General features: G+C 59.3%; 1 protein-coding gene across 8 annotated transcripts; it reads left to right on the top strand.

The window, feature by feature from the left end:
* Positions 1-116: 116 nt before the first annotated feature.
* On the top strand, positions 117-20,021 carry GGA1 (golgi associated, gamma adaptin ear containing, ARF binding protein 1). Of its 8 annotated transcripts, none has more exons than XM_057557087.1 (18): positions 117-515; positions 3,058-3,153; positions 4,410-4,494; positions 5,742-5,817; positions 6,888-6,986; positions 7,968-8,091; positions 8,474-8,610; positions 9,302-9,382; positions 10,432-10,572; positions 10,650-10,731; positions 11,832-11,939; positions 12,619-12,771; positions 16,188-16,252; positions 16,620-16,888; positions 17,353-17,546; positions 18,484-18,653; positions 18,891-19,001; positions 19,094-20,021. In XM_057557087.1, the coding sequence occupies exons 1-18, from the start codon at positions 473-475 to the stop codon at positions 19,202-19,204; spliced, it is 2,145 nt and encodes a 714-aa protein (XP_057413070.1). In that variant the 5' UTR covers positions 117-472; the 3' UTR covers positions 19,205-20,021. The 8 variants fall into 8 exon arrangements, with proteins under 8 accessions (XP_057413070.1, XP_057413071.1, XP_057413073.1 ...); XM_057557088.1 differs by having other exon boundaries at positions 119-515; positions 8,510-8,610; XM_057557090.1 differs by having other exon boundaries at positions 119-515; positions 16,722-16,888.
* The last annotated feature ends 4,847 nt before the right edge of the window (positions 20,022-24,868 follow it).

Below are 24,868 nucleotides of genomic sequence, written 5' to 3'. Positions count from 1 at the left end.
CCAACGTACGTCATTGCCCTTTTAAGGGACCCTCCCACTTTTGCATCTAAGCGGAAATACCCGCTCAGGGATACGGAAGTGACCTAAGAGCCCCTCAAAAACATGGCCGCGGAAAGTTCTTCCGGAAGCGATCATAGGCATCGCCGTGACGCAGAACGATTTAGAGCGTCCCGCAGGGTTTCCATGGTGCAGCCCTCAGCCCCGAGTCCCTCGGCTTCCTTTCCGGCCAGAGCGCTGTGAGCAAGGCAGGCGGCGAGTCCCTCCCACGATGTTAACGCCGCTTGGGGGAGGGGTTGGGAGCGCAGGTGGCGCTCTAGGCGAGTTCGTTCGCGTCTCTATGGTGCCGAATGCTCTTCGGCTCCGCGCGTCGGGACGGACGTTGCCCCTTTAATCGGCGGAGGGTGGTGCCGACGAGGTCCCGCGAGAGCACCGGGCGGCGGGGGGCGGTGCCGAGGCTGGGGGCCCGTGGCCGATGGAGCCTGCGATGGAGCCGGAGACTCTGGAGGCGCGAATCAGTGAGTGTCCGGGAGGGGCGCGGGCCGGACCGGAACCGGAACCGGGGGCACTAGGCGGGCCCCTTCCCGGCGGGGGCGGGGTACGCAGCGCCCCCTCCTCACGCCCTGCCCCGGCCCGGTAGGGGCGGTGTCCCAAGCCCATACCTCCGATCCTGGGGTTAAGGGAGACCCCACCAGCTGCGCGAGCCGGCGATGGGAGCGGGCGCCGCCCACCCTTCCGATTCCTGGGCCGCGACCCCCGGGGAGGAGTGAGCTGCGCCCGGCTCTGCGCCCAGAACCCCCGGGACAGAGCACCCTCCAACTGTCTCGGGCCCAGACTTTTCCGCGGAGCGGACACCCAAGTCATTCCCTGGACTCCGGGAGGAAGCAAGCGAGCGGCCCCGAGAGCTGCACCTCACACCCGGGAGCGAGGGACCAGGCTCCCCTTGAGCCCCGAATCCTCCACTCACTGGCGCTGCATGGCGTGACTCTCTCCTATCCCTTTCTTGAGCTTGCAACTCAGATTTGCTCGTTCCCCCGCCCAGGAAGGTAGGACCCACTAACCCATCGAATCCCCCGCGCTCTGGCCACATAGTGAGAAACCCCCAAACCCCACAGACTTGGGAGGGTCCTGTCTCAGACTCCAGAAGTGATTTCAAGTTCTCTATCACTACCCTCAGTCCAGGCCCTGAGATTCTGCACCCCCTACCAAAGACTCGTTTCCTAGCCCTTGCTAAGTTTTCTCCAAAGGGCCCTGCATCCCCTCCTGTGTCTCCTCAGACACGATTTCCTACTACTTAGGCTTGAGTACTAGCCCTCACACTGTCTACCTGACCTCCATGTCCCACACTGCAGAAGATCCTCGGCTCTCATAACCCACTACTGGACTCTGCTCCTGAGAGCACGGCTTGCTTCCCCCTGGACTAGGGACAGCTCCCTCCCAAGTCTTTGCTCCCGTTCAGGTCACATCTGTACCAGGGCCTCAGAGAGTCCTCTGGGTCTGCTTTCATCTCAGCCCCTTGACTCCAGGCACACCAGGGAGCTGCACAGGATGATTTGGGATTATGACCAGCCCCTTTTAAGCCAGTCTTGTGCAGAGTTGAATCCTGAGGATGGTCCCAGAAGTACACCGTCTCCAAGGATGTTTCAGAGTCCGTCTGGCCAGTGGAGGGGGAGGGCATGGAAAGGAAGCACTCAGTGGCCGTCGAGACTGTTCTGGAACGCCACAAGTGTCCAGGTCTCAGCAATAACTTAGGGGGGATGGGCAGGGCCCTCACTGACAGATCTGACAGGCCGCAAGCCTTGAGCCGTGGGTGCTACGGAACAGTGTCAGGTTTAGCAACGGTGGGGATTTTCTGAGCGGCCAAAGAGTCTGATCTGAAAAACAGACAGGAGTCAGGACACTCAGGTTTGGCAGGAGGCTAGACTCTGATAGATGGCGGCTGAGGTGGTTTTCTCTTTTTCTTCCCCTTTGTGCCCTAGCAAAATGGTAAGCTCTTACCTTGCAGTGACTGGAGGTGAAGAGTAGCTTTTGGTGGGTAACTGATGACGTTGTCACCACTGTAGAGTGACAGGGTGGAGTCATGCCCTGTTGTGAAACAATTCCTTCCTTCCCTGTGTGTTCTACCCTGCTGCCTGCTGGGGAAAGTGCTCCCCCCAGGTAGAGGTAAGAGGGCTGGGAGTTGGGGGCCAGGGCCAGAGAGGTTGGTCAGATCTCCTTGGACCCAGAGGCCCTCGCTCTGAACCAGATGCAGACATGTCTCATGATGCCACTACTTCTTCCTCACTGGCTTCTGACTTAGGAGCGGGCTCTAGAACCAGTTTCTCTGTCCTCACTCAGACTCACATGTCTCTGACACTCTAAGGGACTTCCTGTTTTAGGGTCCCCCGGCTGGATGTCATTGAGTAAGCAATATCCAGCCCCGTTCTAGTTTTCTAAGCAGCCTCTGGCCGTGCTGGGGGGCTGGGAGGCAGAGTGGATGGGGGGCACCTGTTTCTGGTGTTCCTGGGTGGTCAGCAGGGGCTTCATTTCTCCCAGGGGCTGGCGGGCTCTGCAGGGCACCTGGAACAGAGATTTGTATGCACAGAGGAAATGTTTCTTTCAGATCTCTGCTCAGCTGTACCTCTGAGAGCTCTCCCAGAAAGCAGCACCCCACACACACTTCTTTATACCTTCTCCCTGCTATGGTTTTCTTTCTTTCTTTCTGTTTTTTTTTAATGCTTTATTTTTCTTTGTAGCACTCTGCAACAGTGTACAGTATCCTGTGTTTGTTTGTTTATCTGAGTAGTCAGTGTATCTTTTGCTGGGCGATGAGCTCCAAGAGGGCAGGGATTTTGTCTTGTTCACTGCTGTGGTCCCACACTCAGAATATTTATTGAATAAATATGAATTAAATGATTGGCTGCCAGGCACTGGGATCCTAGGACTCCAGGCCTCCCACCAGAGCACAGGGCCCCAAGTAGGCAGGGCCACAGACCGAGTCCCCAGCCTCCTCCTGACCACAGATCCTTCTGTGTCCCACCTCCTGGGCTGTGCCCTCCACACCCTCGGCTCCATCCTCAGGTTTGGGCAGAACTGACCAGCACAGGGTGACGCTTGGAGATAGGCTGTCGAGAGGTGATGAAGATCCAGCTCTGGCTGCCCCACGCCTTACCCTGGGTAGAGTATGCTGTCATCCCAAATCACTTCTTATTTTGCTCCAACTTTACAAATGGGGAAATGGAGGTTCGGGGAAGTTAAGTGACCTACTTAATCGTTGGGGTTTTTTAAAAAATTTATTGAAATATAGTTGATTTACAATGAGTTAATTGCTGCTATACAGCAAAGTGACTCACTTTTACACATATATACGTTCTCATTTTATACTCTTTTCCATTATGGTTTATCCCAGGATATTGAATATAGTTCCCTGTGCTATACAGTAGGACCTTGTTGTTTATTTTTAGCTGTTGTCTCACCAACGTTAGGGGTCGGGGGGTACTGTCTGGCCTTGTTTACCACCCCTTCCTGTTGGCCCTTTCCTGGCCACTACCTACTCCTGGATTCGGATTCCCCCAGAACCTCCCCCTGCCTGCCTGTAGCTGAGCCCACATCCATTCACTCATTTACTGGGTGTGCATTTACGGGCGTGTGCAGTAGTGGCTGGGATGCGGTGCAGTAGCAGACTTGGGCCCACGATGAAGGTCGGGTCTGGGGGACACAGCAGAGAGCTGCCTCGGCAGTGCTGCCCCGGGCAGGTGGCGCTGTTAGGGAAGGAGGAAGCGATACCTGAGCCGCACTCCTTCCCAAGGCCCCCCATGCCCTGAGCTGTTATCCACAGCTCTTCTCACCCGCAACCCTGGAGCTGTTCCGAGGCATGTCATCCCCAGCCTGGTTAAGTCCCTCCAGTGCTTCTTGTGTTGCCTCTTCCAGGCAGCCTCCCCTGAGTCCTCTCCTCCTGTTACCGGTTCCCACGGCTCCTTTGCCTCCCTCTGTCACATTCTATTGAGAACCTAGCTGACCTTGGCCCACTTCCCAGCTGCAAAGCTCCTTGAGGTTGGAACTACTGCTTTTTTCCCTTACCTCTGAATCTCCTCTGAGAGTAAATTCCGTGAGAATTACGGGGACACTTCAGGAGCAGAATCAGAGGAGGTGCAGACACGCGTACAGCAGCAGGGGTTGGGACAATGGCGGGAGGGGAACGACCCCTGAGCACAATCTCTAGACATGGGGCCCTTCGGGGAGAAGCTGCGAGGAGAAGCCCGCAGACGACGGCTCATCTGTGCATTGACTTGACGGACGTCAGTGCTGGGGTCTCGGGGCCGTCGGAGCAGGGAGTCTAGGGGAGGCCTTTTCGCACGCTCAGCCATACGCCAGGGCAGGGAGTGGGAGAGGCAGGGATCCCTTCACCAGGCCACTGGCCCTCTCTTCTCCAGACAGAGCCACAAACCCCCTGAACAAGGAGCTGCACTGGGCCAGCATCAACGGCTTCTGCGAGCAGCTCAACGAGGACTTTGAGGGGTAGGTGGCTTCCCCGTCTTTCACTCACATACTCAGCACCTGCCGTGCACACTCCAGACCCTGGCCTTGGGCAGAGACGAGGATGAGTTGAGACCCAGTTTCCATTCTTAAGTGCTCCCAAATTAACAATGGCAGCGCGCACTTTGTACTCAGTGCCACTGTGTGCCACCCTCTGAGGTGGGTCTTGCTGGACCCATCTTACAGATGAAGAAACCGAGGCTCAGGGAGCTCAGCAGTTGCCCCAAGATCTCGTAGAGAGAAGGAGGTAGTCCCGGGCTTGATGAAGCACCCATGCTTTGTTGGGGAGGGCCTCCCAGAGAGCTGCGTGCTCCCCAGCTGGGAGGGGCCAGCAGGCCCTTTGCTCAAGGAAGAACCAGAACCGTCTGCATTAGAATCACCTGGTGTGTTTGTCAAAAATGTCCATTTGTGGGCTGCACCCAGACTTGGACTAGACTGGCCGGCAGGGAGCTTGGGGGGGACGTTGTTAGCAGGCTCCCCAGGTGGCACTGAAGTTTGGGGAGCACAGCTCAGTGTGCTTCGCTCCCGCCACACCCCATGAGCATAGGCGCTCCACTCGGGATGCCGTGCAGACAGTGTGACGTGTGTGCTCCCCAGTCCAGCTGCTCAGGTGGGAGTCCCATCCCTTCTGTTAGCTGAGTCTCCTGGACGAGTAACTAGATGCCTCTGAGCCCCCATTTCTGGGACTGTAAAGTGGAGGTGATAGTGCTGCCTACCTCGGGGGGCTCTTATGGAGGTTAGGCAGGAAAATGGACATGAGGTGCCTCGCACATCGTAAGTGCTCCGTATGTGTTAGCTGTTACTGTCACTGGTGACAGGTCTTTCATGATCTGGTAGATGATGTCACCATTGCCACCGTGACTTCTCCCAGCAGAATATTCTGTGCACATTGTCATGTTCTGCTCCCAGGCTGGGCCCTTGAAGGCTGTGGGTATCTCTCCGTACTTGTCCCTACGGCAAGCCAAGGACACGGCAGGTCATAGTTCTTAGTAAAGCCGGCCAACGGGCTGAGCTCACGCCTTTCAAAGGTCCCCGGCCTGCGCTCCCTACCTGGTCCTGCCCTCTTGTGCCACAGTCTCCAGCCCCAATCTGGAGAGGGAGCTGGGCCTTTGCATGTGTCCTGGAGAAGCCGCTGCCGGCTGCAGTTCCAGCGGGGAAGTGTGGCCGCCCTCCCTGGGGTGCCCGGGGCTCTGTGGCTAGTCTGGCTCTTTGCTGTTCCTCTCACCCAGGCCTCCACTTGCCACCCGGCTGTTGGCCCACAAGATCCAGTCCCCGCAGGAGTGGGAGGCGATCCAGGCCCTGACGGTGAGGAGAAGGGGAAGCATCGTGCCATCTGTCCCCTGACCATGTGGGTGGCACCGGGGGGGGGGGGCCAAGACTGGGGTTTTTGGGGTCCCAACAGGTTCTTCTTTAGAGCCCAAGGGAATTGTGCCCGGATGGCCTAGAATGGGGGTGTGGCCCAGCCCCTGAGGGTCCCATGGCAACCAATGAACCAGTGGGCTGGCCTCCCACCCCAGACCCTGCACAGTTAGGTTTCTTGTGGGGAGGAAACCCTAGGTCATTCGGCCCAGGGATTCCCAGCTCCAGCTGTGCCTCCGACCTTCAGGAGGCTGAATCAGGGCCCCACCCCAGGCCCGCCGACCAGAACCCCTATAGTATATGCCTCCAGGAATCTTCGTGTTTATAGAGCTCCGTGTTTATAGATGCATTGCGGGGCCGGGCCGGGCCAGCCCATCGATGGCCTCCAGGCACAGGACAGCACAGGGGTGCAAGGGGTGACAGCTGGGCTCAGGCCAGAGGTTTCAAAGCTGAGCCAGTAGCAGAAGAGCAGGGAGTGCACTGTTGTGGCCCCCAAGCATGGGTCAGGTAGCAACAAACCATACAGCAAAGCTGATTTTAGACGGTGGTAGATAGACAGTTTTCCTTTTAATAGTTATGTATTTGTTTTAACATGTTAGAGTTTGGGTGGGTTTTTTTTCCCTGAAATACATATTAGTCCTCTGATTTCACATACATCTAGCTTAGGATAAGGCTGAGTTTGATGGTGCCTATTTACGTTTCAAAAAATCATCAAAGGAAAATAGTAAGAAAATAATTTACAAGTGGTCCTCAGATGTGGCCAAGCCATGGAGGGACTAAGTCGGTGCTGCGAGTTGGGCATCGCCAGGCTCTCGGGGTGGCCCAGCCCTGTCCCCCAGAGGGTGGTGATCAATCTCAGGGGGTCTCTGAACTTCAGAATCCTCTTTTTCTCAAGAGTCATTTTCCCCCTTCTCACTGCCGGTCCCTGGGCTTCTGGGCCCTGGCTGAGGCGTGGGAGGAAGGGTACCTCCTCTGATCCTCCCTGGGGGTCCCCGCACCTCACACCACCCCCTCAGGTGCTGGAAACATGCATGAAGAGCTGCGGCAAGAGGTTCCACGACGAGGTGGGCAAGTTCCGCTTCCTCAACGAGCTCATCAAGGTCGTGTCTCCCAAGGTGGGTGCTCCCAGCGCGCGCTCCGACCTGCGCTGTCAGATGGCGGTTGAGGAGGGGTGACTGGCCTCATCCTGACCCGACACAAACACAGACCCTTTCTCAGGGTTCCCTTCATGGCTGAGTCCGGGACGGCTGGGTTTCCAGGAAGAATGCTTCCAGGCTGCCTGGTGGCCGGCCAGCTCTGGAGCTGCTTGGCACTTAGGGAGGAATGATTGCAGTGAACACAGAACACTTCCCCAGCGCAGGCTGCTCAGGCTCTGAGATCTCTCCCTGCAGACCTGGCCACAGCACCCCACCTAGGTGTCTAGTGGAGGGCCTCCCTGTCTCCACCTTACAAGAGTGGCCTCCTTGAGGCCTTGGATGCTGAGGCCCCAAACCTGAGTGATAGAGCCTCTGATGGGCCTGAGGAGTCCTCCCCTAGGGCAGGAACATGTTTGATGCCCCTTGGGTGAGAGCCCACCCCTTCGCCCATCCTTGCTCAGACCCATCCCTTGACCAGAGCAGCTGAATGACCCAGCAGCTCTTCTCAGGAGATGACCGGAGTGAGAGCCGGTTCCCTCTGCCGAGTTTGCTGCTGGGAGACTGAATGGAGCCCAGGGCCGAGCGGTTCCACACCTGCTCCTTCCCTGGTCAGCCCGGAGCCTGGTGGCTCCTCCTTCCTGAGGTCACAGTTAAGGTTTCCACGAGCTGGCCGAGAGCAGGCGCCGGGCTCTGGGCCTTACCTGTGCCAGCTCTGCGTCCCCAGCACGGTGCTACTGCTGTCATCCCCACTTAACAGGCGGGGCACTGGGACACCCAGGGCTGGCACAGCTGGTGAGCAGCAGGGCTAGGAGGTGAGCTCAGGCTGGTCAGGTGGGAGGGTCATGTAGGCTGAGGTTTCTGAAGGAGTCCTGGGGAGGCAGCCAGGTTTAGGCTGGGGTTGGGACTACAGTGAGTGGGGCCGGGCAATGTCAAAGCCTCCTCTCCCTTCCGTCCCCGAAGTACCTGGGCTCTCGGACGTCGGAGAAGGTGAAGAACAAGATCTTGGAGCTTCTCTACAGCTGGACGGTCGGCCTCCCTGAGGAGGTGAAGATCGCAGAGGCCTACCAGATGCTGAAGAAGCAGGGTGAGGCACCAGAGGTGGGGTGTGGCCACCTCCTCCCCTCCTCCCTGGGGCTCTGGCAGCTTCAGGGCCTCTGGCAGCAAGGTCCTAGGTCTGCCCTTTAACTTCTCAAGAACATAGAGCCAGTGGGGCCTCTTTATGGTTCTGCCTGAGGCCAGCTTGGATGGAGAAAAGATGGGGTTGAGTCAGAGACTGGTCCCCATGGTATGGCCTCAAAATACAGGTTTCTAACTGCCCCCGACCCCACACACACACTATTTGACATGGTAGTTCAGGAGCAGGCCCTGACCCCCCAAAGTCCAGCGCCAGCATGCTGGAGAAAGCCTGCCCTCCACCTTCCATCCTACCCTTGCCTGCCCCCATCCCCCTCTCCCCTCCACCCCAGCCCCTGAGACGGTCTCCCCACCGCCGTCCGCTGCAGGGATTGTGAAGGCCGACCCCAAGCTTCCAGATGATGCCACCTTTCCCCTTCCTCCGCCACGGCCCAAGAATGTGATCTTTGAAGACGAGGAGAAATCCAAGGTGAGGCTTCAGGGAGGGCCAGATGAGGACTCCAGGCCAAATGGGGGTCAGCGGGTTCCAGCCCCTGGCGGCCCTGTCCCTGGAGCAGAGGCTACGCTGAGCACGGCCGCTGTGGTGGGTGACGGGTGCCGGTTGTTGAGCCCTTACACATGCTGAGTGCTGCACACGCAGTGCCCTTCACTTAGTAAACGCAGGCCTGAGGCTGGTGGCCCTGGGGTTGGTTTGAGGGCATTTCGTAGGTTGATCAGGAAGGAGCTTGCCTGTTTTTATGTCTGTGACCTTCTCAACAATAATTTTACTAGCTTGTTGTTAAAGAAGCACGTGGTCATGGGCAAGGACTTAAACAGCACGGGAGGTAGGATAAAAAGTAAAAGCTCCTCTTCTACCCAGTCTAGTCCCAGGGGGTAAACGTTGTTGAGTTTCCTGTACATCCTTCCAGAAGAATTCTCTAGCAATAGTAATGTAATGTCCCGCACCATTTGTGGAAAGCTTATTTCTGCCGGGCGCTGCGGAGAGCACTTACGTGCAGTGTGTCACTTATCCCACGGCCACCCCGTAAGGTGTCAGTAGATCCTTGCCATCCCATGGAGAGCTTAGTAACTTATTCACATCCCACCACCAGGAAAAGGAGCCAGCACGGGACCCCAGGCCCAAGGACTGCTGTCACAGCCATGTCCCTCTGTCTCCACAGATGCTGGCCCGCCTGCTGAAGAGCTCCCACCCCGAGGACCTCCGAGCAGCCAACAAACTCATCAAGGAGATGGTGCAGGAGGTGATGGCCAAGCCTAGAGTGCAAGGAGGTGGCGGGATGGGATGTTGAGCTGGGCCACTGAGGGAGGTCGTGTGTACGTGTGCGCAGTGGCCCGACTAAAGGGCTGTGACAGCAGAAAAAGAGCTGACCGAGTCAGGGGGACCCTGCGGGCAGAGCCAGGATCAGCGTGTGGAAGGAAGAATTTCCCAGCAGCCGAGCTGACCTGCATTGGCTTCTGTGAGGCTGAATACCTCTTCTGTAAAAGTTAGAGGGAAATTAGGCCTTACTATGTTCAAGATATAGTATATTTTACATACATATACGTACAGAGAGAATAATATACATGTATTTTATAAGTATGTATACCTGTGTTGTGGGTGCATGCTGAAATCTTTTTTATTGATGAGGGTATGTCATCAAAAAAGTGCAGTCCGGAGACCCAGAGGGCAGACACTGGGGGCTGTCTTAGGGCAGACTGTGTGCTCTGACAGCCCAGAGAAAGGGCAGCCCCTCTCAAGGAGGGCGAGTGTATCAGACGGCACAGCACAAGCCCACCTTTCATTCCACAAGGGAGGAGCGTGCATGGTGAGCGGAGTGGGAGAGGGATAGCAGGGTCACTGCTGCAGTGGCCTTTCGAGGGGGTCACGGCACTAGTTTCTCAGTTGTACTTGGTGACCGCTAAGGTCCCCTTTCACTCTCAAGTACGGGAACCTCCTTTCAAGGGACAAACACAGAGAGGGGGAGGGTTATGTAGAACCACAGGTGTAAATCTAGCTCCCGGCCCTCCAGAATCACCTAGTGAGTGTGTTGGAAACCCAGATTCCTGGGCCACCCCTAGAGATTCTGATGGGCTCGTGCAGAGGCCTGGGTCCAGGGGGCGTTGGCAAGAGGAGAGGAAGTGAACACAGCGTTGGTCAAGGGCTTCTTGGACCAGAGTGCCCTGTCCTGGGCCCAAGGGGCCCTTAGCAGGGGCTGATCTCACACCCAGCAGAGGGTGGTGTGGGACAGTGCCTGGCTCAGGTCCAGGCCTGACTCGGGCGCTCCGGGGCCGTTTGCCGATGCCTCCCCAGGACCAGAAGCGAATGGAGAAGATCTCAAAGCGGGTGAGCGCCATCGAGGAGGTGAACAACAACGTGAAGTTGCTGACGGAGATGGTGATGAACCACAGCCAGGGCGGCACGGCTGCCCAAAGCAGTGAGGACCTCATGAAGGTGCGCCCGCCCCCACCCACCCCCCACGCACTGCAGGGCCCCTGCCGGCCCTGACCTGCCCGCCCTGCTGCCCCCAGGAACTGTACCAGCGCTGTGAGCGCTTGCGGCCCACGCTTTTCCGACTGGCCAGCGACACGGAGGACAATGACGAGGCCTTAGGTGAGCTGCAGTTGGAAGGAGCTGCCACCAGGGGGCCCCCTTCTCCAGCAGTGACCTTGGGTTTCTCCACTTTGAGGAAGAAGGAAGCAGAGATCAGGGGCTGATGTGCTTTAGAGACCCTTTGGGTCAAGCCCCTTCGCAGACACCTTTTTTACTGCCCGTAAGCCGCACAGGAGGGAGAATTGTCCCTATTTCACAACTGGGGCTCAGGGAGGGAAGTGACCTGTCCAGAGAGCAGAACGGTGGCAGAGCCAGGGTGGACCAGAGGCTCTCTCCCTCCAGACACTGCCTCCCCAGTAAGGGTGAGCTCGAAACCTAGAGCAAATCCCTCAGGACTGAGCGCTTCCAGAGCTGGGCCCCATGGCTCCTGCTAGGGCCACACGTCAGAGTCTCGTCCTTGTTTTGTGCCCCCACATCAGCCAGGGCCTCTCGGGCAGCAGTCTAGGTACCATCTCAGCCTCCATTCATCAGGAGTTCCCTGAGCGTCTACCATGTGCCAGGCACCTGGTCCCCACCCAAGAGGCTTGCTGCTCAGATCCCTCTAAGCCTTGGCCCCCAGGAGGTAACATCGATGAGGGCCTTGTTTATGCCGGGCACTGTTCTGGGCCCCGGGGGGTATGGCAGTGATCAAAATCAACAGAGCCAAATCCTCATGGAGCTTGTAGCCTGATGAGAGGAGACAGACAGTAAAGCAAGGGTGTGAGCGGGGCAGTTTGTCAGGCGGTGATAAGGGGCATGGAGAAAAACAGAGGCGGGACTGGTGGTGCGGGCTCGGGGTTAGAGAGGGCCTCCTGAGGTGAATTGGAAGAAGACCTGAAGCAGGAAGGGATGAAGCCATGCAGAGATCTAGGGGTCTCCAGACAGCAGAGCCAGCGTGGAGGCCTGGAGGCCGGGGCACACCTGTGTGTTCGGGGGCTGGCACGGGGCAGCATGGAGGAGACTGGACGAGGGCAGGTCGCAGAGGGCCTGAGTCTGAGGAGTCGAGGTGGGCTGCCCGCAGGCCCCTCCCACGAGGCTTGAGATGGCCGCGGGGTGCTCATCTTCCCCTCGGAGGCCCCCACATTCTTTCAGCCTGGCCTCTCCCTTCCTGCCTGTTGCAGCGGAGATCCTGCAAGCCAATGACAACCTCACCCAGGTCATTAACCTGTACAAGCAGCTGGTGCGAGGAGAGGAGGTCAACGGCGATGCCACAGCCGCCTGCATCCCTGGTGAGGAGGTGGCAGGAGAGCTGGGAGGGCCCCCGAGTCTGAGAGGCATGGGGTCCCGGGTAGGGTGCTGGTCACAGAGCTTGGTGGCCCCTTAAGATGTGGGAGGCCCTCGCTGGGAGAGCTGGGGGTGGAGTCTGTGCCAAGCCTGCAGCTGCCGGGGAGGCGGGGGAGGAGGTCTGGATGAGAGTCGGATGGGAGGGAGCCGAGGGTTTGGCAAGGACAGGCAGGAGAAGGAAGGCCTTTCTTTCATTTGACCAGTCTGGCACCTGTTGTGTGGGGCTAGGCCACACCCCCGAGGCTTAGTTTAATTGTCAGAAGTGGGCACGGAGGGTTTGATACATCAGCATTACAGGCTCGGCTCCACTCAGGGTAAAGTGACAGCCCTGGGGGACCCCAGGAGAGGTTAGAATTGGCCCTGTTTGGGAGAGGTGGGGGTGGGGTACTACACAGAAACATCGTAGTCTAAGAGGGGCCTTAAAGGATGGGAGGCAATTGGCCAAGAGGGAAGAAGGAAGTATATTCTGTGAGGAAGGGACACTATGTGCCAAAGAAGAGACCTGGCAAGCAGATTCGGGGCAGAGGGAATGTGGCCAAGGAGGGGAAGCTCGCTGCTCCCAGACCCCAGGGACTCTGAGTGTCCTCCGCCCAAGGCTGGCCTGACTCTCCTTTCCCACCCCAGGGAGCACCTCGGCCTTGTTGGACCTCTCAGGTCTGGATCTCCCTCCGGTGGGCACCACTGACCCAGCCACGCCCACCTGCCCTGGTGACCAGGCCAGCCTGGAGCAGCCCAGCACCTCAGTTTCCCTACTTGACGATGAGCTCATGTCTCTGGGTGAGGAAGGGGCGGGGCCCAGAGCAGGGCAGGCTCTGCTGCAGGTGGGGGGTGATGCCCCCAGCACACGAGGCGGCTTTCAGAGCGCAGTCACGTCAGCGTGTTCCTCCTCCTGTGAGTCCTCTGGAGGTTGGGGCATAGGCACCAGGCCCATTTCACAGCTGAGGAAGCTGAGGCTCAGGGAAATGAAGGAGCTTGTGCCAGGTCCTACAGTCAAAGGGTGAGGCTGGTGGGACTTCCCTGGTGGCGCAGTGGTTAAGAATCCGCCTGCCAATGCAGGGGACACGGGTTCGAGCCCTGGTCCAGGAAGATCCCACATGCCGCGGAGCAACTAAGCCCCTGCGCCACAACTGCTGAGCCTGCGCTCTAGAGCCCGTGAGCCACAACTACTGAGCCCACGTGCCACAACTACTGAAGTCTACACGCCTAGAGCCCACGCTCCGCAACAAGAGAAGCCACCACAATGAGAAGCCCGCGCACCGCAACGAATAGTAGGCCCCGCTCACCACAACTACAGAAAACCCGCGCACGGCAACGAAGACCCAATGCAGCCAAAAATAAATAAAGAAGTTTATTAAAAAAAAAAAAAAGAATCCACCTGCCATTGCAGGGGACACAGGTTCGAGCCCTGGTCTGGGAAGATCCCACATGCCGCAGAGCAACTAAGCCCGTGCACCACAACTATTGAAGCCCACACACCTAGAGCCCGTGCTGTACAACAAGAGAAGCCACCACAATGAGAAGCCCACGCACTGCAACAAAGAGTAGCCCCTGCTCATCGCAACTAAAGACAGCCCACACGCAGTAACAAAGACCCAACGCAGCCAAAAAAAAAAATTCAAAAAAAACCCAAAAAAAAAACGGTAAGGCTGGCATCACTTCTGATAAGCCAGCCACACCTAGGCTCTGGCGGCCTGAGGGAAAACAAAGGGATTTCCCTGTAGCAGGTTAGAGCCTAGAACTGGGAGCTCCCCAGGCAAGTCAGCATTTCCTCGCCACTGAGAGAAAGAGGTGGGGAGCTCTGGAAGCTCCAGGGAAGCCCGTGCAGGAGTGCAAGGCACTCTGTGAGCCACGCTGGTCCCAGGCCAGGCCCGCAGTCACTCTGGCGGGGTCGGGGCTCCAGAGCCCAGTGGGGAGCAGGCTCGTCCCTGGGGAAGAAGCAGAGGGCACCCCGCCGGCCAAGCAGTTTTACAGTTTCCAGCTTTCAGGCGCAGCAGCGCCCGCTGAGAGCGTAGCAGCGGGAGGGCCTCAGAGCCTCCTCACAATGGCCCCAAAGTTGTGAAGGAATAGAGGTGATCGGGCTCTGTCAAGGAGACCTTACCCTGTCACAGGAGTCTCAGAGGATATGTTGGGAAACTAACTTGGAAGCCAAGTCAGACTGTGTTCTCCTGTGTTAGTTCTGAGGTGAAAACTGCACCTGACGGACTCCGAGAAGCGATGGTGTGCCGGGGTCCCGGCGGGGGCTCCCCTGACCGCGGCCACCGAGCGCTGCTGTGTCTTAGCCCACCCTCCGCTCAGCCCAGAAGACGGTGCTGGCGACGTCCCTGGTCCACGGATGCTAGAGCAAGGCTTAGAAAGGCTGAGTGACTTGCCTGACGGGGCACCAGGCTTTGCACGAGGCCCTCAGATTCTGAAGCCTCACTCGTAGCTGCTTTGACTCGGCTTGTCAGCTGGAAACGGGAAGTGAGGACCTGGAGTGAGGAGCAGGAGACAAGGGGGACAGCGGACCGGGTCAAGCTCCCCTGTGTGGGCCCGTCAGCCAGCACCCCGGAGGAGGCCCTGACCACAGGGTGCCCGGGGGCTTGCCGAGGAGTCCCACCCACCTGCCCCCTCTTCATTCAGAGCCCGGGGTGACTCAGGGAGAGAGGACCCTGGCCCCGCTTGAGAGGTAAAGATGGGCCAGTGACCAGAAAGCGCACACAGGCTCGTCTTCCCCAGCAGGGCCTGCGCCAGCTCCTGACCCCGGCAGTGGGAGCGTGTGGCCCAGCCCCCAGCGAGGCACTGTGTGCTTCGCACTTCCTGTCCCCGGTCGCTTCAGCAGAGCCCTGAGCCTCCAGCTTCCTCTGGTTGCTACTCAAAGCAAAGAAAATGTGGGAACCAGAACCAGAAGTGGCAGGGCAGCAGCCGCTCAGCTCTCCGCCTCGGGGGAGTGGAGGAAGCCTCGGGACCACAAAGGGGGCTCATCCTAAACGGTTCTGCGGCAGGAAGGGGGAGAGGGAGGGTGGGGTGAGCAAAACGCACTTCCCGTCGGCCAGAGAGGGCGTCCCCGCGCCGGGCAGGCACCGCATTCAGTAGTGACAACAGTCCTCTGATGCAAATGCTACTGTTGTCTCCGTCTTACAGAGGAGGCACAGGAAGGTTGCCACCAGCCCAAGGTCACACAGCTGGGTGGCAGAGCTGTGTTTGAGCTCCAGCAATTAGGCCTTGCTCTGTCCACGTCCACCTTGTAAGGCTGTGTGAGGACTGAGACCCATGTCTGCAGTGCCTGACCCGGGGCTGTTCGCAGCCTCCACTGTGCTGTCCTTGCTCTCAGAGAGGCATGTCCAGAGGTGGAGACCCAGCAGTTACAGCCTCCCGTGCCTCACCCTTGCCTGTCAGGCTAGACCTCACTTATTCAGGCTTTGCTACAAACAGGATAACTTGGCTTTTCTTTAAAAACCAGGGTGAACTTGGCTGGGGGTGTGCTTCAGGGCGGGCAGAGGTCAAACTGGCTGGTGACCTAATGCCCTCTACCGACCAGCAGGCGATGAGCACGCCTCTTCCAGAAGCGCCACTGCCCTCCTTTGCACCAGTCAGCCAGCCTTGGCCTGTGCCAGGGCAGACAGGGCCTTTAGAGTCTGCCCAGGCCATCCGCGTGGTGTGCTCAGGGGCCCTGTGGCCCAGCCAGCACCTTGCCCACGGTTCCGCAGATTCTGGGCCGGGCCTGGGCCCAGGGCCCTGTTCACTGCACCGCAGTGCCCTTGTGACGCTCAGAGGGTGTCCCTCCAGTCAGTTTGGATGGGCACAGGATGCTGACCCCAGCCTGCCTGGATCTGTGAGTTTACGAACCTCACGTGGTATCTCCCATGCCCTCTTCCCCTCCCCCCCACCCCACCCCCACTGGCTCCCAGCTGCCCGCTAATGAACGAAGGTGAAAGTCCTGACCTCAGTAGTTGAGTTGTTTTCTGAGTGGCAAGAGAGGAAGTGTGTTTGGGCCCAGGGAATGGGCTCTCGGCGTCTTTGGTTTCTACTTCTGCTCTGCGGCTGGTTCCCTCTAGGGGGGAAGGGGGTGTGTCCCCTTCGAACTGAGCCTCTCGGAGGAGGGGGTGCAGGGGGAGGGTAGAAATCAGGGAACCCTGACTCAGCACATAGCCGCCCCGCTCTCTTGCCTTTGCTCACGAATCCAGCTGCTTTACCTCGGTCTTGCTTCCCTGCAGGCCTAAGCGACCCCACACCCCCTTCAGGCCCAGGCTTGGATGGTGCTGGGTGGAACAGCTTCCAGGTAGGATGGGCCCATCCCAGGGTTAGAGCAGCTGGGACAGGCAGCCTGAGGGGCAGTGAAGGGACGGGTGGGCAGGAGGGCCGGGGGAAGGGGTGGCCCGGGGGCGGAGGCACCCATCCCAGGATGGAGGAAGGTGGGCGGGCCTCTCCTCACAGCGCTTTTCCCTGCATGTCTCAGCCTTGGGTTTCCCTTGGGTTGAGATGGGGGTTCCCCGTTCCTTTTCTCTTGAGGGTGACTCCGAGTTCCCTGGAACGGGATGGTTTCTCGAGTAGAATCCCAGACCAGGCCTGGCCCGCCGATGGCCCTGGGGTGAGAGGGGCGCAGGCCGGTGGGAATGTTGTTCACACCCCTGCTGCTACTTCTCCAGACGTCTCCTGCCGGGAGGGGCAGGGGCCTCAGGGCAGTGCCAGGTGACCTGACGCCTTCTCAGCACAGCCTCACCCACCCACATCCTTTGTATGCCCGACAGTCATCTGATGGCACTGAGCCCCCCCACCCCACTCCGGCCCCCAGCGTGGACAGTCGGCCCCCGGCGCAGACGTCCCTGCCCACGAGCAGTGGTCTGGATGACTTGGACCTCCTGGGGAAGACCCTCCTGCAGCAGTCGCTGCCCCCGGAGTCCCAGCAAGTGCGGTGGTGAGGGCACGCCCTGCCCGGAGTCTGCCCCTGCCCCAGGCCCATCAGGGAGAGGCCCGGTGCTGGTCTGTCCCCGTGAGCAGCACTGCCAGAGCACCACCGTGTGCCAGGTGCCGTCCTGGGCTCGAGGGACACAGCAGTGACCGCAGCAGGTGCAGGGCCCATCCAGCAGGGCGTGGAGAGTATGAGAGGGGACCGTGCCCCACTCACACGCCCTCCCCTAGGCTGGCCTGCCAGCACCTGACAAAGACTGAAGGCCCAGAGGGCTGCCAGGGATGAGGGCATTGACCCCGAGTGGGTGGGGTGAGCAAGAGCTGCCCATTCCAAGGTGAGGAGACCAAGGCCAGAGAGACAGGGGGCGTCTGAGCCAGCCGTCAGGGACAGCCAGGAAGCCCAGCCTTTTCTGTGCCCCTCATCTCTTGGCCACCGAAGCTTCACCTCTCAATGCACCGCCCTCCAATAAGGGAGAAGCAGCAGCCAGCGCCCCGGCTCACACTCCGGGACCTGCAGAATAAAAGCAGCTGCAGCTTGTCCAGCTCCGGCGCCACCAGCCTCCTCCACACCGTGTCCCCCGAGCCCCCTGGGCCCCTGCAGCAGCCCACACCGACGGAGCTCTCGCTGGCCAACATCACTGTGCCTCTGGAGTCCATCAAACCCAGTGAGTAGGGCGGGGGCACAGCGGGTACCAGCTGGGCTGGGTCAGCTCGCGGCCCCACCCGCCTTGCCTGCTGTCAGGAGCTGGATCTGGGGCAGCAGGTGGGAAGGCAGGGCTCCCCTCCCAGCCCTGCCCGACTCAGCAGGGGGCTCTGGGCAAGACCCTTCCTCTTCCCAGGACTCAGTTTTCTCACTGGTCCCAGAGTGTCACAAAACTACGTTCTAAACTCCAGGGTGACCCAGGCATGAGGACTTCTCATGGATGGCCTCTGCGCCCCTCCCCGGGAAGGCAGGGCCAGGACAGGGGAGGTTTGGGGGGGCTCTCCAAGATCATAAAACCGAACCAGGATAAAGATTGAGGTCCAAGCCTAGGCTTCTCCTGCCCAGGAGCAAACGGGCCACTCACGGCACCAGGCTGTGAGCAGACTGATGAAGACGTGCTAGTCTTCTCGGCACTGTCCATCTTGTGAGCTCACTGTGACGAGTGTGTCACACCCCTGGTGTCCCCAGGAGCTAGGTAGTGGTGCCACCGTCTTAGCAGTATGGAGGACCCTGAGCTCAGAGAAGCAGAGTGGCGGTGCCAGGGTCACACAGTGAGAGCATGAGTGAAGCTCAGGCGCAGCCCTTCACTCGAGCACTCTGGAAGCAGCCGCCCGGCACTTCGGGAGCCTGGTTGGGACTCAGTTCCAGGGTGGGCATCCTGCCTTCACCATCACACTAGAAGTCCACCTGCCTGTCTGGGCCCCGGACTGTACCCCTGACTGCACTGCTGCCCAGGGTCAAAGCAACAGCCTGGGTCTGGGTCTGTTCATTCATCCCCAGCAGAGCAGCAAGTGCCTGGGGTCAGCCGGGTGTGGGGAGCTGGTCAGATGTGCTTGGGCTCAGGCTTGGCACCCCCCCCACGCCCCCCGCCATCGCCCTCTCCCCTTCTCCTCCGCCAGGCAGCATCTTGCCAGTGACTGTGTATGACCAACATGGCTTCCGGGTCCTCTTCCACTTCGCTCGAGACCCACTGCCCGGGCGCTCCGATGTGCTGGTGGTGGTGGTTTCCATGCTGAGCACCGCCCCCCAGCCCATCCGCAACATTGTTTTCCAGTCAGCTGTCCCCAAGGTGACATAGGCAGACCCCCCTCCTCAAGGCAGGGTGACTTGGGGCTGGATGGGGAGCCAGCTCTCCAGGGCGGGGGTAGGGCCTCTGTCTCCATCTCTCTGTCTCTCTCTTCTTGGGGAGTTGGGGGGTAGAAGGGCCCCCAGAGGAGGAGCTGGCAGGAGGCTGGGCCTTGTTCCCCAGGGACCAGGGACGAGAAGCCAGGGCTAGCTGTGCCCCATCCTGCCCTCCTGTCTGCAGGTCATGAAGGTGAAGCTGCAGCCGCCCTCAGGCACAGAGCTGCCAGCATTTAACCCCATCGTCCACCCCTCAGCCATCACCCAGGTCCTGCTCCTTGCCAACCCCCAGAAGGTGAGGGGCCCGGCTGTGACAGGGCACCGCTGTGGGGTGGGGCAGCCTCTTTTCCCCGTCCGACCCTTCTGCCTTCACCATATCTGCCTCAGGAGAAGGTTCGTCTCCGCTACAAGCTGCTCTTCACCATGGGCGACCAGACCTACAACGAGATGGGGGACGTGGACCAGTTCCCCCCACCGGAGACCTGGGGGAGCCTCTAGAACAGAGAGGGGCTGGGGAGAGGAGGGGCAACGGGACTGGCCACCACTGAGCCTGGGTTCCCACGGCCATATTCCCCTGGGTCTGGTGCTTCTCCCCTCCCCCCTGTGGCCCCCTCCTTCCTTGCCCTCTCCCCTGCTGAGCCAAACCCAGCAGGAGGCTAGGCCTCAGTTTGCACTGGTGGGGACCTTCATCACAGGTGGGAGGCTGGAGCAGGGGAGTGCTGCACATGGGCCCCGGAAGGACTGGGGGCCGTGGGGGAGAAGCATGGCTGTCGGGCAAGGGCCAGGACCTCAGGCCCAGCCCCGACCCCAGCCTGGGGAGGGGTCATCCCTGCCTGTCTCTTATGCCTTATGGGAAGGCCCAGCCATAACTTGGGGCCGTGCTGGAGCCGGGACCAGCTCAGGCCTCCTCCATAGGAACCGGGTGACTGGGGGGGGCGACGCCTACACCCCCAGCTCTTTGCACTCTCGGGTGTGTGGTTTGACTCTCTTAGCTTTTCTCTCTGCGTGGCCCTGTGGTCACCGTCTCAGGGGGCCCAGTGAGGGGAGCCCCACCTCTCCCCCACTCCTCCTGGGGGTCTCACTCCACTCTCCTGGCCCCTTTGCTGTCAGGCCTCCAGGGGGACTGGGGGAGAGACAGGTGGCCCCAGCTGGGGGCTCCCAGGCCCCTGGCCAAGGGAGGTCCTGCACTGGAGTTCTCAGTGTGTCTCTTTCATTCATTGGGCTTTGTCCATCCGTCTGTCCATGGGCAGAAGTGGGGTCAGTGTGTGAGTGAGAGCAGGAGTATTTATGGAAATAAAACGTCCTTTTTCCTGGACCAGCTGCTCTCGTGGTCCTTCTGAGGTAGAGGGAGTCAGGAGGGGTCCAAGAGTGGGAGGTCCCCAGGGCTGCCCCGCAGAGCTCTCTGCCTCTCCTTGGAGATCGGGCCATGGTTCCTCTCCTCACTACTCCCAGTCCCTATACCGGAAGAGGCCCAGCTCAGGGGCCTGTGGCCACTGCTGAGTCACCAGAGAGGACCCAGGGCTGTGGTGGGCCCAGAGCCGTCCCAGCTGGAAGAGAGCGGCTGCTCGGGCCTGCCAGGAGCCCCAGCTGCTGCAGACGCTGAGGGGGAGGCCCCTGGCCACTCACAACTTCCTCTTGCTGCACTCAGCCCTCAAAACACAGCTGCGGTGCAGCACCACCCGAGGCCCGTGCCTCAGCTTCTCCTTCTCCCCAGAGGCTACTCCCAGGGAGCAGGGTGCCAGCTGCAGCTTGTTTCCGGAGAGGCCCACGGACCCTGCACAGGGGGTGGGGGGGTGCCCTGCCGCTCCCGGCCGCAGCACAGTCCCCACTGGGTTATCAGTGTTTCTCTGAGAGGCTGGGGTCCAGGCCTGGGGAGTGGCTTAGAGGCTAGCAGCTGAGGGAGCCAACCAGCTCGGAGCAGAGCCAGAAGGAGCTAGTCCAGGGCTTGCTCTGTGGTGGGGAGCCCGCCCTCCGTGCCCTCCGCGCTCTGCCGGGGAGGGTTCCTGCTCACAGACATCTGGGGAAGGCTGCCCGCCCTTTCTCTTCTAGCAGACGGTGGAAGTTCTGCATTTAAGACATCAATTTCCCTTTGTCTAATCTAGTGTTTCCCAGTGTGAACTTGGGCGCTGAACACCTTTACATAGATACTATTGAGAAGTGCTGGAGGCCAGCCTAGCCTGTGTGCTCTTTTCAGTTCTGCAAATGATGGCCCTTCTCTGTGCCAGGCCGACCCTTGGAAGTGCAGGGCAAGAGCTTCTCCACGTGGGCCGTGCTGTCGAGGGCACAGGAGAGGGAGCAAGGCCTCAGAGCCGGCGTATCCAGTTCCCCACTGCCCCCACAGTGTGACCACCATCCTGCATCCAGGACCCCAGACACCCTGACCTCTCAGCCACGTGGCCTCCTTCCTGTTCCCCTCCTTGCCCACCAGGCAGGACTCTGCCTAAACCCTTGTGATGTCTCCGAAAGATAATCTCTTGTTGGAAGCTTCTTCCTTTAAATGAAACAAAACCCTATTCCCTGTAGCGTCCCCCTGGGGTCCCAGAAGCACCCTCAGGAGCACGCACTCTACAGGTTGCGTGAGCCTGTGACTGCCGGCTGGGAGCCTGGGCCTCTTCCAGTGGGGTCTCTGGCTTGCTGTGAGACTTTGAACAAGGTGCTTCCTTCTCTGGCCTTTAGGTTCCTTGTTTGAAAAGGTGGGAGGAACCCAGTGAGCTGTAAGGCCCCTCAGAGGCCTTCTGAAGAGTCCTTGGGCAAAAGGGTCCCCCAGTCGGCTTGGAGTGACCCAGATGTCACAGGGACAGGGAGATCCCTTCAGTCTTTCTGACCACCTTTCCCTGTTCCTAGGCCACCCATCCAGCTGTCTGCATGTCTGTCCTGCAAGTGCCTCTTGAGCAGCACCTGTGCCAGGCACAGCCCTGTCCTCAGAGCTCACAGCCTGGCACGGGACCCTTGAGCCAGGAGCATGACCACCGAGAGCTGGGAGGGAGATGCACACGGGAGCTGCTGCAGGAGCCCGCATCTGTCTGAGGGGCTAGAGGGGGGGTCTGATCAGAGGAGGGGTGCCTTTGCCTTCACCACCTGGAGGAGTCATCCCCCAAATACTGCGTGTCAATCCAGACACAGGTTCAGAGCCCCTGGAGACCTCAGGCTGAAAGGGGGTACACGCAGGAGTGTTCTCTGTCTCTGCAAGGGTCACCCCCACCCCCGCCCACGCCGGGAGCAGTGGGACTTCCCAGGCCTTGAAGGCACACTTCCACTTCTATTTGTGTGGCTGGAGGCAGCAGCTCTTTTTTTTTTTTTTTTTTAATAACCACAGCACACTGGGCTCGTCTGTTCAAGCAGCCAAGAGAAACAGAAGCCACCGCTCGCCTGGGGAGCCTGTTTCTGCAGTCCCCTTGATGCCCCTGCCCCCATTCTCCGCGGGCCTCCTGGTGGGGGCACGGGCCCAGCAAGGCAGATAAGAGGGGAGCGGGCCCTAGCCCGGCACCGCTCTAGGCCGGCAGCACGCAGCCCCTCCCTCCAGCTGCCCCGTGAAAATGGGAAACCGAGGCTCAGGGAGCTTATAAAGGTGCCTGAGGGCATATGTTAGGGCCCAGGTGTGACCAGCAGTCCTGTGAAGTGACCACCCTGACTGCACATCGCACCCCCCCCCACGCCCCCTCCCGGTCAGCTGCTGTCCTCTGGGGCCAGGGTTAAGGGCACACGCTCTCCGGGGCTGTCAGGATTGCGGTGGAGTCCCCGTGCCTCAGCCCCACCCGGGGTTCCCTGGTAAGTCCTTTTGGCTGGAGGAGGAGGCAAGGAAGTTTTCGGAGCCCCAGAAATGACAGCACACGCCTAGCTGCTCTGGGCAGAAGCCTCCCCTTGGAGGGCAGCAGTGATACAGCCACAAACAATTTCTCAAGTGTCTGAAGTGGGATGTTCCTGCTCAGTCCCGCGGCCCCACAGCTGACCCCTGCTACCACCGCCTCAGCGCCGGCCACTGGCCTCCCTGCCCACATCCTGCTGGAGCTTCAGCAGCGGACGTTTCCTAGACCGTCGCGGGTTTTGGCAGACAATCTGCACTGAAGCCTCTGGGCCCCCCGAGGCAGCCGCAGGGATTAAGGCGGGGGGTCGGGGTGGGGGGTCGGGCAGGGACCAGCATTTCTAGAGTCTTCAGGCAGTGCCATCTGGTACAGCAGGAGAGCACGTGGATGCTTTGGAGCCTGTCAGATCTGCTTTCTAACTTGGCCTCTACCACTTAGCCGGCTAGGGACCTGGGCCAGGAGCCTGGGTCTGCTCACCTATAAAACCACACAAGGGCTTCCCTCGTGGCGCAGTGGTTAAGAATCCCCCTGCCGATGCAGGGCACATGGGTTCGAGCCCTGGTCCAGGAAGATCCCACATGCCGCGGAGCAACTAAGCCCGTGCGCCACAACTACTGAGCCCACGTGCCACAACTACTGAAGCTGGCGCGCCTAGAGCCCGTGCTCCGCAACAAGAGAAGCCACCGCAATGAGAGGCCCGCGCACCGCCATGAAGAGTAGCCCCCGCTCGCCCCAACTAGAGAAAGCCCGCGTGCAGCAACGAAGACCCAACGCAGCCAAAAATTAATTAATTAATAAAACCACATGATACCAACCTCACTGGAGGATGTGAAGTACGTGACAATAAGTGCCATTGAACCCAGGCTGCAGGACACATTTAGGGGGCAACTGAGGCAGGAATGGGGGTTAAAGGGTCTTTACTGACTTTGCAGGCTGAATAATAAACAGGGCCAGGCACTGTCCTAAGTATTTTACAAATTAATTTATTTAACCCTCACAACCTATCAGGTAGATGCTATTATTCTCAAGCTACCGAGGAGGACAAAGGCTCAGAAAGGTGAACTACCTCGCCCCAGGTCACCCAGCTGGTGAGAGGCTGAGCCCAGCCAGCCAGCTCCATCCACACCAGTAAGCTCTGTCTTGGGTTGGAAATAAACGTCCATCGATGCGAAGTCTTCACTTGCCATTCAAGTCGGCTGTGTTTATTGAGCTCCTGTGACTATGGCATATTGCTAGGCCCCTGAATTCAGCCTAAGCCAAACAAGGCCCAGGCCCTCCTCAGGAGGCAACCCAGCAAGTCATTAGAGAAGGGGTTGGCTGGTGACCTCTGAGGTCCCCTTCCGCATCTGCAGTTCTACAACTATGATCTCAACATTCACTGATTGAAACCTCTGAGTCCAAAAGTCTCTGATGACAACATCCTTCGAAGGAACAGCCAATGATCCAAACTTCAGGGCTTCCAACCTTTTCACGATTCAACATCTGAGTGTGCTTGAGCTTAAATATACCCTAAAACATACCCTTTACCCAGCTAAAAGGTACAGCAGCCCCACCCAGGCTGGACATGGAGGAGCCAGGTGCCCTTCCTGCAAAGGCTCTTGGGTCTGGCTGGAGGGGAGTCTGGAGCCCAGATGGGAGGCCCAGAGCTCAGGTGGCCTGATTATACGGCTCAGTTGTTTCCACAGCAGCTGCTGCTACAGCCCACATAGATTGACCCCTCCCCAGGCTGCAGCTGGGGACTCAGGCCCAGGCAAGACTAGGAGGGACAGGGGTAGAAGCCAGGCCTTGCCCTGAAGGACCTTCAGAACAGCTGGGGAAGTGGACAAGCCCAGGCCAGTGTGGTCTGGGCCAGAGGCAGGGCTGGAACAGGATGGGGACACCATGTAGCCTGGAGATTTCTCAGACGGCAGGACAGTGGCACCTGGTGTCAAGTTGCTGCCTTGGGAGTCTTCAGTTTCCTAATTCTGCACACAGTAGGTTGTGCCCATTGCGGAGACAGGGGAAACTGAGTCACCACCAAGTTCTGGGATCTGTCCAGTGAGGAAGGTGGAGAGGCCAGGACTAGAACCCAGACATTGCAAAGCGCAGCCCCACATTTTAAGAAGCCAAGTCGGGACTTCCCTGGTGGCGCAGTGGTTAAGAATCCGCCTGTCAATGCAGGGGACACAGGTTCGATCACTGGTCCGGGAAGATCCCACATGCTGCAGAGCAACTAAGCCCACGCGCTGCAACTACTGAGCCTGTGAGCCTAGAGTCCACGCTCCGCAACAAGAGAAGCCACCGCAATGAGAAGCCCACACACTGCAATGAAGAGTAGCCTCCGCTCACCGCAACTAGAGAAAGCCCGCGCAGCAACGAA

This window comes from Balaenoptera acutorostrata, chromosome 11 (genome assembly GCF_949987535.1).
Source record: "Balaenoptera acutorostrata chromosome 11, mBalAcu1.1, whole genome shotgun sequence".
Classification (NCBI taxonomy): domain Eukaryota; kingdom Metazoa; phylum Chordata; class Mammalia; order Artiodactyla; family Balaenopteridae; genus Balaenoptera; species Balaenoptera acutorostrata.
This window is presented reverse-complemented; position numbering and strand designations above follow the sequence as displayed.

Coding starts and splice junctions, on each gene's coding strand:
- GGA1 (XM_057557087.1), top strand. CDS start 473: ATGGAGCCTGCGATGGAGCCGGAGACTCTGGAGGCGCGAATCA. Junction 17,547..18,483: donor TCTGGAGTCCATCAAACCCA/GTGAGTAGGGCG, acceptor CTCCTCCGCCAG/GCAGCATCTTGCCAGTGACT. Junction 18,654..18,890: donor TCCAGTCAGCTGTCCCCAAG/GTGACATAGGCA, acceptor TCCTGTCTGCAG/GTCATGAAGGTGAAGCTGCA.